This window comes from Mustela lutreola, chromosome 10, assembly GCF_030435805.1.
Source record: "Mustela lutreola isolate mMusLut2 chromosome 10, mMusLut2.pri, whole genome shotgun sequence".
Classification (NCBI taxonomy): Eukaryota; Metazoa; Chordata; class Mammalia; order Carnivora; family Mustelidae; genus Mustela; species Mustela lutreola.
The window spans coordinates 99,131,659-99,141,919 of record NC_081299.1 but is presented as its reverse complement, the minus strand read 5'-3'; the positions used below and the strand labels follow the sequence as shown (position 1 = coordinate 99,141,919).

The 10,261-nt window shown below is 48.2% G+C and overlaps 1 protein-coding gene across 1 annotated transcript; it reads left to right on the top strand.

Moving 5' to 3' along the window:
• Nucleotides 1-226: 226 nt before the first annotated feature.
• On the top strand, nt 227-5,185 carry NHLH2 (nescient helix-loop-helix 2). The gene is made up of 3 exons (XM_059137912.1): nt 227-397; nt 813-1,139; nt 2,927-5,185. Exon 3 carries the CDS (start codon nt 2,935-2,937, stop codon nt 3,340-3,342), a length of 408 nt encoding a protein of 135 aa, XP_058993895.1. The 5' UTR covers nt 227-397; nt 813-1,139; nt 2,927-2,934; the 3' UTR covers nt 3,343-5,185.
• The last annotated feature ends 5,076 nt before the right edge of the window (nt 5,186-10,261 follow it).

The following is a 10,261-nucleotide window of genomic DNA, read 5'->3' as shown; positions in this document are numbered from 1 at the left end:
TTTCAACTGTTATATTTTATGGCACAGATTCAGTGGGAATCTGATCTGCTAAAATATTTGGGCTGTGAAAACTCCCACACTGTGACAGATGTCAAGTCCAATTAAGTGACTCATGTCCAGGTTTCTGTCCAATAGGATTTCCCATTAAATATCAATTTAGGGAAAAAAAATTCCATCCCCCTTCTTAAGCCTTTATCTCTTCCACCATCTCCAGGCTGAATCAATTGGTATCAGGAGAGCCAAGAAGCCACACACGCATCTCTGCCTCTTTGCTCTGGCTCTCCCACCCTCTCGCGTCTTTCTCCGCTTCCCTGTCCCTGTTACTCCGGGAGACGTTCACTTTCCACCAACCTTCTCCAAGCGTCTCCAAGCCAGACTATATATATTTTGCTGCAAGGTAAAGAAAGGAGGGGGTGGGGTGGGAGATGTAAGCAAGCCTTGAAAGACTTTGAAACTGCAAATAGGTGTCTGTTTATACAACCTACAAGTAAATGAGAAAAGAGGAAGAGGCAAGCTTAGCCCCGAGTTACAGTATTGTGTTCCTGGGAACTGGGGAGGCATCAGCTGAACAAAGCCTTATCTCAAAAAAAAAAAAAAAAAAAAAAAAAAAAATCACTTCTGAGGAAGATCGCATCTCTGCCTTGCACTTCCCAGTTTCTGCTCAACCGTATTAAGGGATGGAAAGGAGTCCTACTGGAACTGGGATCTTATCTTAACCATCTTTCTTATTGATTCTTCCGCTATTAGAAAGTGGAGGAATCAGTCCTTTGATGTGATTGTGTTTATCTCTGCATCTCTTTTGTTATTTATAGAGACCTAGAAGAGGAAAAAAGGCACAAGACTTTTCAACACTTCACTTAAAAAAAATCAACAACGAATTTCCCGAAATGTTTGAGAACAATTAAAAGGAAAAGGCGTTTTTGGTCTATCAACTAAGTGAACAGTCATTTATATCGTCCACAGCCCGAGATATTATCTACCCTCGCTGTGGACACCAGCGAGATGACAGCTGCTTTTTCATATTCGAATGTAATAAATATTTGCTGCTTTTAATATATTTCGGAATTTCTCCCCTCTATTCTTTGGAATTTGTAACTCTAAAAGATTGGAGAAAAGATTATCGAAAAGGCTTTTACAAGGTAAGTCTTCTTTTTTCCACCTTGGAACTAAGTTATTCATATTGCATTTACGGATGTATTTCAGCTCATTGTTAAATAAATAAAATGTACCCACGACACGTTATTTATGAATATTTTAAAAAGATATCTGAAGGAGAATTTAAGGGCAACCCAGGAACTTTTTAACCGAACTACAACTATGTTGTTGCTTATTATGATTTTCCATTACTCGCCAATTTATTTATGCCCTTTCAAGCCGAATGTGCAAATGCAACTTGTTCTACTTCATAAATGTATCTGTGAAAAGCCCGTAGGGAGTCACATGTAGTTCACTTGGAGCATTTGTTTTTATTTCGCCTTAGAGGATCTGCTTTCCTTGCAGCGCAATGAAAGCCGGCTTGTAGACAAATTCGCTCCTAGGCAAGTGCGGTGCTAGGAGCAGATCACACATCCCTGGCTTTTGTTTCTCTAGGAGCAAGCCCTCCTCCTTGTCGCCGCCGCGGATTTCTCCCCCGGCGAGCGTCGGGCTGCACTCGCTGCCCCACGGCCTGCCCCACGGCCTGGTCCTCCCCCGGCGCCTGTGGTCGGTGCGCGCCGCACCCGCGGGTGCGGACCCCTACTGCTGGCCCTTTTCTTCGAGGCCGAATCCCCCTAAGCCCCGCGGTTGTGCCCCCCTCGCCGACCCCCGCCGCCAGAAGGCGTGCGGTCGGGGTCGGAGCTCCAAGCCTTCCGAGGAGCCCGGCGAGGCGGTCTTCCAGGAGGGCGTCGATACAGGAGAGCTGAGCACTAACCAGCTCGGTCTTGGCCAGGCCGCGGCACCGCTGCGGGATCTCGACTCCGGGCGCCTGAGCACCGGCCTTCGCTCCCCGAGGGGACGCTCGAGGCTTCTCCTCCCGCCCCCTGTCTTCCCTTCCCTCCCAGCCTCCCCTCCCGTCGCGATCCGGCCGCCGGCATTTTCCCGGGAGGTGGTCTGCCGAGCGCTGGGCGCATTGTCTCGCCCTCCCCCCCCACCGTCGCCGTTCCCCTAGGTCCCCGATGTGTGTGGCTGTCTGCGTGACAGATGGTGCTTCGGGGAGCCGAGAGGGCATAAGGGTCAATTTTCTGTAGAAAGGAGCCTTCGCGTTTGTTCAGTCATTGCTTTGTTTTTTCGGAGACGCCTCCGGATCCGGACCGCCTTGTCTGCCGTCCGCACTCGGGACCGGGGCGCATCTCCCGCGCGGGGCGCCCTCCGCAGCCGCGGCCGCCCGGCACTCCGCAAACCAGCGTGAGGGCCACAGGCGCCGCTGCCTCCGGCTGCTGGGTCTAAGGCCCTCGGGGCAGGAGCGCCGTCGGCGTCTCCCCACCCCACGTAAAACCCAGAAGTGCCCGCCGTTCGCAATCTTTCGTTTGTCGGGGGAGGGAAAGTGAGGCAGACGGCCTTGCGGAGTCGGTACTTGGCCGGAGGCGGCACGGAACGCGGTCGCAGCCTCCTGGGCCTGCCCTCTCCCCGGGGGACCTGGCCCACAGACCGCTCTCCGCCTCTCGCAGGCCGAGAAGTCAGGTCCGGGATGCGGCCGGGGCCCTGCCGGGACCTCGCTGGCCCCGGCCCCGGCCCCGTGGGGAGGTTCGGGGCTCCGGTCCCCGGGCCAGCCCCTCTCGGCTCGCTCCCTTCCCCGGGGGGGCCAGTTGCGCGGAGCGCGCCCGCCTAGGGTGGGGAGGGGACCCGGGATGCGCCTAGGGCCGACCTGGTAGGCCCTCGCCTGCTCTCTCTCGGATCCAAAGAGGACCCCGCTTCCTTTTATTGATTGATATTCTGACTCCCCCCTCAGCCTCCAAAATGATGCTGAGTCCGGACCAAGCCGCCGACTCGGACCACCCCAGCTCGGCGCACTCGGACCCGGAATCTTTGGGCGGCGCGGACGCCAAGGTGCTGGGCAGCGTGTCGGACCTGGAGCCCGTGGAGGAGGCCGAGGGCGACGGCAAGGGCGGCAGCCGGGCCGCGCTCTACCCGCACCCGCAGCAGCTGAGCCGAGAGGAGAAGCGCCGCCGCCGGCGCGCCACCGCCAAGTACCGCTCGGCTCACGCCACCCGCGAGCGCATCCGCGTGGAGGCCTTCAACTTGGCCTTCGCCGAGCTCCGCAAACTGCTGCCCACGCTGCCCCCGGACAAGAAGCTCTCCAAGATCGAGATCCTGCGCCTGGCCATCTGCTACATCTCCTATCTCAACCACGTCCTGGACGTGTAGAGCCTGGGGCGCGGCGGGAGGCCGCCGGTCCGGAAGCCGGGGCAGCCCCCACGGACCCGGGCGGCCGCTGTGGGCTGGCGGACGAGGCGGCGGCCCAGGCTGACGGCCGCCGGGAGAGGCCTGGACGCGGGAGGAAGCTCGCCACGCGTTCGAGTTCTCTCCGGTCAGCAGGGAGACAAGGGGTTTCCCACTCGGGAAGGTGGGGTTGTCTGCCGAGTCTGGGGTTTGCAGGGGACATTTTCCCGGCCAGGCGTGCCTCCTGGAGGCACCCGAGACGCACCGCCTCCAGGCCTCCCCTCCGTGTGTTAGGATCCCTTTAAGTAAGCATGGTTGCTTTAGCTCAGTGGAGACTTTTGAGTTCTCCTACATTTATCTCCCACAGATCTTCATGTTTTGAAAGGATGAGGGCAGAAGCTCAGAGTAAAGACTCTTTAACTTTAGACTATCTGGGATTTTTCTAATTGACAAATCACCTAACATTTGGAGGCTTTGGGAAGGACCGTCCTCCAGTGTAAGAGATTTAAGGCACGGAAAGGTGGAACAGGAAAATGTCCGTTCTGCTGTGAAAAGGAAGTTATATTGGAATCCAAATAAAACAGACAAACCCTCGATATTGGTAAGCTCAAAAGATATATTGAGAACAGACACACTGTGGGAAGATTTGAGCTGGGTGAGATTTTACTCCAAGGTATGACACTGATGTAGACGAGAGAATCCATATTTAAATGGAAATTTTAATATCTGATTGCTTTTTCAGGCAAAGTGCCCCTTTATATATCCAAAAACATCTATTTGTGACCTTAAACATGTGGACCCATAGGTGCAGTTAGAAAAAGACAACCTATTTTTATTTATGTTAGAAGGAGTAGAGTATTTTTTTCAAGACATTTATTTTTCAGAGTGGTGATAATTTTACTTTGGATACTCTGTGCCAATTTATTTATAGTCAAGTGTTTACACTTTTTCCTGTGGAATAATTATGTCTAACTTTTTACGTGTTTGTTAAGATTATACTGTGGTCTTTCTTTTTGCTCTAATTATATTGCACTTGTATAACAAATTTCCCACTTCTCCCTGTTTCTAAACATATTTTATATATTAAGATGTTTGTTCTTGAAAGGTTCTTTTGTTGTGAGATCAGCAACACTAGCACTTCACTATTATAGTTTTTTAAAAAAAAGTAAGTGTTGTTATTCTTATCTGTAGTTATGTCTGAAAAGTACTTTACAAGCTGTTTATAAGGAGAGTAGCTTCTGTGTGTGTGTGTGTGTGTGCTGTTTGTGCGTGGGATGATTTTAGGAAATTAAGTTATTTTCCTAAAAAAATTTCAAAACTACTTTCCTCTGTGACAACCAAAAAGAAAAGTCTATAACCTGAAAATGTTTCATGTTCTCAGCTGTGAAACTCTTAAAACAAGGAGTGTATTTTAGAGACAAGGGAAAAAAAAAAAAAAAAAACGCATCTGCTATCCAAAGATTTTAGTCTTTTTCAGGGTTTTTTTGTGTCTCTGTTGCTTTATATAATGCAATATTTTGTAGTGAAAATAGATATAATCTGGTTTCTATCTGACAAGTTTTTCATATCTCATGAATGGTGCGCTGTTTTGCATATAAATAAAGGTATCAAATCAAGTCCTCTCCTTTACTTAAAGCATACTGTCTAAAAATAATAAACATACTTGTTGAGCATGAAATACCTTAATGGACACAGTCCTTAAAAAGGAAATAGTTTAAAAAATCACAACCTCCCTCCTCCCCACCAAATCTTAAGATGTTTGTGTGTTCAGATACTTGATGCTTTTCCTAAAGTTGGATCCTAACCACTCTGTTATAGCTGTTCCACATATGATGGTGACATAAATCACGTTTGTCTGAAATGAGAAGTAAATTACAGTGTTTATATAAAAATATTCCTTGAATCATGGATTCTTTTGGCCTAAAAAGAATTTAGGGAACTGAGGCCCAGGGAGGTTGAATGCCCTGCACTAGATCCCATGGCTACTTACTGGCAGTAACAAGACCCCACGATGATGACACTCAGTCCTCATGGCACTTATTAAGAAAAAGGTGTATACTGCAGCACTCAAACATCTGATTAGGACATCGATTTAAGACATGACACCTGCAAACAAAAAAAAAATTCACCCTCGGTGTTAACCTACAGTGGACAAGGACAAGGGGCAAGGCACAACATCCCTTCCCAGCTACATGGCTCCAGAGATGCCAGGAGAGAAGCTTTGCAATGTCATTTCAGATCCAAGGCTGTGCAGCACCCCACAAAAGAGAAAGGGAGCACTGTGGCACTCTGCTAGACAGAGGGTAACTGACTCATCCCTGGAGTATGGCAGGGACTCAGTGGCTGTTCAGCCACAGGTAAGAGAGTAATGATTCTTCTCTGAATAATGACGGTGAGCATTCATTCTTACATACAATAAATATTTATTGCGGACCTACTGTGTGCCGGGCACTGTTCTATTAGATGCTGAACATAGAGCAGCAGGTGAGATAAAGTCTAGAGAAGAGCAGTACCTGGCAACAAATAGATAAACAGTACTTAATTTCAAGTTCTGCTCCGTGCTATGTAGAAAAACAAAGCAGGATAAAGAAAGAGACAGTAGCAGTAGAGGGTGCTGCTAAGGATATGATTTTAGGGCTTTTAAGGAAGGCCTCTTAGAAGAGGTGGAGACTGGGATCTACCTCACTGGCAGCGTCCAAGGTTGCTGCTGCTTGTGGTACCCTGTCTTCTCACATCCTATTACCATGTCCTGTGCTTATGCCACCAAAATCAGCCCCAGCCGATCTCTTGCCCTGCCCCACTGGCAGCGGCCTCATCCTTCACCCCCAGCTTGCTCTCTCCTTACACAGACTGGGGACCACAGTCCCTTCGGCTGCTCCTTGGACCTTCTGCCCTCTGTCCCAGCTTCCCAACAACTGGCCAGGGCATCGCCACTCCCCAGAAAACCTAGCCCCACACGGCCCAGCCAACAAGGCCACCTGTGCTGAGTATTTCTACGTCAAGATAGCTGCTTCACTTCTGCCACCGTCCAGAGACATCCCAAGAAAAGTGACTAAATTCTTGAGCAAAAACCCGTCCCTTGCAGGGAGAGGGCAGGGGAGGGTGAGCAGCTGAGAGATGGGTAGTGGGATGGATTAGGAAAGGAAGAGCAGACTGAAGACAGGTGGTACATACAGAAAAGAAATAGGGCTGCATGGAGGAGAGAAAGCCTGCTTTCTATATGAAACCTGCTCTTCGGGCTTCCTCCGGTGACCCTGCCTTAGGACCACGTTGTCTGCTACGATGAAGTGCAGAGCCAGCCTCTGGACTGCTGTGACGTAACCAGTTCCCCTCACTGTCATCTGTCTCTGGATGCCAATCTTCCTCCTACTGAGGTCGGGGGGAGGCAAGGCATAAGGGACAGGGGACACCAATTCAAGGGCATGTATAGCCGATACCATTCCCAGGGCTCTTGCTCATGTTGGGATAGTAGGAGCACTAACAGCTAACATACAGTCAGTGTGTATTGCGTGCTTACCGAGTTAAGGCCTTAGCATGCATTATTATCTCATTTAATTCTCACAGCCACCCAACTAGGTAGGTACTGTGACCATCTCCACTTAGCAAAGGAGCAAACTGAGGCTTACAGAAATTACATAACTTGCTCAGGGTCATGAAACCATGTTTGTTGGTTTCATGAAGTGCATACCTTTAGGGGTCATACTCAACAGTTTTCCTTTGCCAAAGGGTGGCCATGCCATGCACGCACCTTACCTTTGGTCCTAGCACCCCTTCTCCCCATCGATGAGCTTAGGAGAAGCTTCAGTTCAAGTCATGCCTGAGGCGTGCAAGTCCCACAACCAAGAGGGAGGCTAAGACTGAGTCTGTTCTCTGCCTGCTAAGTCCAGCATGTGCTGGGGCTTGGAACTAAGCTGCTGAGAGGCAGAGGAAGCCTCTTCCTACATTGAGGGAAGACACTGCAGGCTCGTGGCAGCCCTGCACTGGCTCTTCCTGAAGGAGACTGGAGCTAAGCCGACACTGTCTGAGACATTACTATTCACCACCTGCTCTTCTGTCTACCCCACCCACGACTCCTTAGCACACTGAGGTCCATTCTCACGCTGCCCTGAGAAACATCTTTCAAAGTTAGCATGCCATTCCCTGCCTGAAAGCTCTTCTCGCCTTCCCACTGCTTATAAATAAAGCTCAAGTTCTTTCTCCAGGCATAGAAATCTTTCACAAACTTGTTGTAGATACTCTGTAGCATAGCATCACCTTTAGCCACTCTCCTTCAAGTTAAACGTTCCTGCCAAATTTAGTTTTCCTCTCTTCCCTGGACATGCCTGGTCCTGTCTAACCTGTGCTGTTGCACTTATTCTCTTTCTGCCTAGACTGTATTTCCTCCATTCTTATTTTTTGCCCGAAAATTCCAAGTATTCCATGGTCACCCAACTCAAATGTAAACACTACAAAACTTTCCTCTGTTTCTTTGGGCAGCATTAGCTGCTCTGTTCTCTGAATCCCGAATATAAACTTCATTATACCAGAATTTACTTGTTTCTCCTATCCCTGTGTTTGAGACCCAGGAGTCTGGAACCAGGTCTAGACTCTGGCTCCAACTCATTTTACATGTGTGATGTTGAATACGATACTATGCTTCTTCTTCTTCTTCTTCTTCTTTTTTTTTTTTTTAAAGATTTTATTTATTTATTTGACAGACAGAGATGACAAGCAGACAGAGAGGCAGGCACAGAGAGAGGAGGAAGAGAGCCTGATGCGGGGCTTGATCCCAGGACCCTGAGATCATGACCTGAGCTGAAGGCAGCGGCTCAACCCACTGAGCCACCCAGGCACCCCATTACTATGCTTCTTTAAGCTGCCATTTTCTGATGTGTAGTATGGGAAGATATATGCACCTGTCTCAACTCTACATTTCTATAGGTTAATGGAGAGTGCTTGCCAGAAGAGAAGGAATACAGTAAGAGCTGGATGATCGTGAGCTATTATAACTACTGTTCCATTTATAGCGTGCATAGGAAGTTGTATACAATAGCTTAAAATAATACATTAATAATTCATTAATGTGTTAATGATCTGTGGTCTCCATCAACGGTATTTATCAGCATATAACACATAAGTAGTTCTACAAAAAGTCTACAAAAAGTAGTTCTACAAAAAGGTCTGTCCTCTAAGAAAACGTCACAGGTAAGTAACTAGGATGTGAGAGAATAAAACACAGAAACAGACATTCAAAGTCATGTACCTGTCTGCATCCCCACCCCACTCCATGTGGGAGGCCTGCCTTACACTTTTTCTCTTTTCCTCATGGTTTTCCCCTGGGCACTGATGCTGTCATAGCATGTCCCACTATGGGAGAGCGGTCAGGAGCGTGGACTCTGACAGAGATTGCTTGTGTCTGAGCCCCAGCTCTTCTACTAATTGGCTTTGGCCCTGAACAAATAATTGAGTTCTCTGCCTTGGTTTTTTCACCTGTAAAATGGGGGTGATTAGTTGTCCCCATCCTGTAGCATTGTTAGGAAGGTTAATTGAGTTAATTCACGTAAAACACTTAGAACATGTCTGGTGTATGTTAAGAGCTCCACAGCACTTCCTACAATGGCTTTCTGAAAGTTAAATTCTTTTTGAGGTAATGAAGAGAGAAACTGTTGGAAGTTCCTCTCCAGTTTGGTTAAGTATTTCCAGATCAGGAGGGAAGTTCCTCCTCTCCTTGCTGGTCATTCCAAAAGACACCAGTAGAAAGGGACAGGATATGAGGGACCATGGGAAAGGTGTAAGATCCCTGGCTATAGGAGAAGGGAAGGGCCCTCTCCAGGATCTTCTGGGGTTAAAATGGGATAACTGGAGGGAAAGGATATTGGAGTCAGTCTGCCTGAAAGGCTCAGAGGGTCGGACTAACTCAAGGGAAGGGGATAAATGAAACACTCTCCAGAGCTGACCCTGTGGAGCAGGACTTGGTGCATCCTCTCCTTCTGGTCGATAAAATCACAGGGGCTGGGGATTATTTCTGGAACAGTGGGAGGTGAGCTGTGCTGGAGGTCAGAGGTCCGGTCTGCAATGCAAGGAGGTTGCCTTGGTTCAGGTGTGAGTCGATTGGGGCCTGGTGAGTAAAAATCAATCACCACGAATTTTCTGAGCAACTACCCTAAAGAAAGAAACAAAACAAAACATTTAATGGAGAATTTTTAAATGCCTACAAACGTGAAGAGCATAGTAAACTGCATTCTAATGCCCCAGCATTTCATTTATACTCTTATCCACACTCTCCCCCTACCTCACTGGGTTATTTGAAGCAAATTCTGAACATCGCACCATTTCACCCATAAGTGCATCAGTAAATACCTCTAAAAGACAGACTTTTCTTTCTTTTAACTTAACGGCCATTATTACCATGAAACAAATTAGCAGTATTTCCTGAATATCATCAGTGAGTACCTACATATTTGAGGAAAATTTCACAGTTGGCTTAACCTACCTTTCCCAATGATCTTTTTCTTTCTTTCTTTCTTTTTTTCCCTAAGATTTCACCCATTTTTTTGAGAGAGAGAAAGAGAGAAAGCACACGAGTGTGTGTGTGTGGGGGGGGGTAGGGGCAGAGGGAGAGGGAGAAGCAGACTCCCTACTGAGCAGGGAGCCCCACACGGGGCTTATCCCAGGACCCCGAGATCATGACCTGAGCTAGAAGCGGGTGTTTAACTGACTGAGCCACCCAGACGCCCCTCAATTATCTTTTTTACTCTAGCCTTTTAGATTGTCTTTCTGATGGTCTTAGAGTTTAAAAATTCTCCCTCTGTCCTCCTTAACTCTGGCACTTTCTACACACACACACACACACACACACACACACACGACTGCCCCTGTCACCACCCTCTCCCTGCCTTATCGTGGAGGGACATGCCTGAGAACT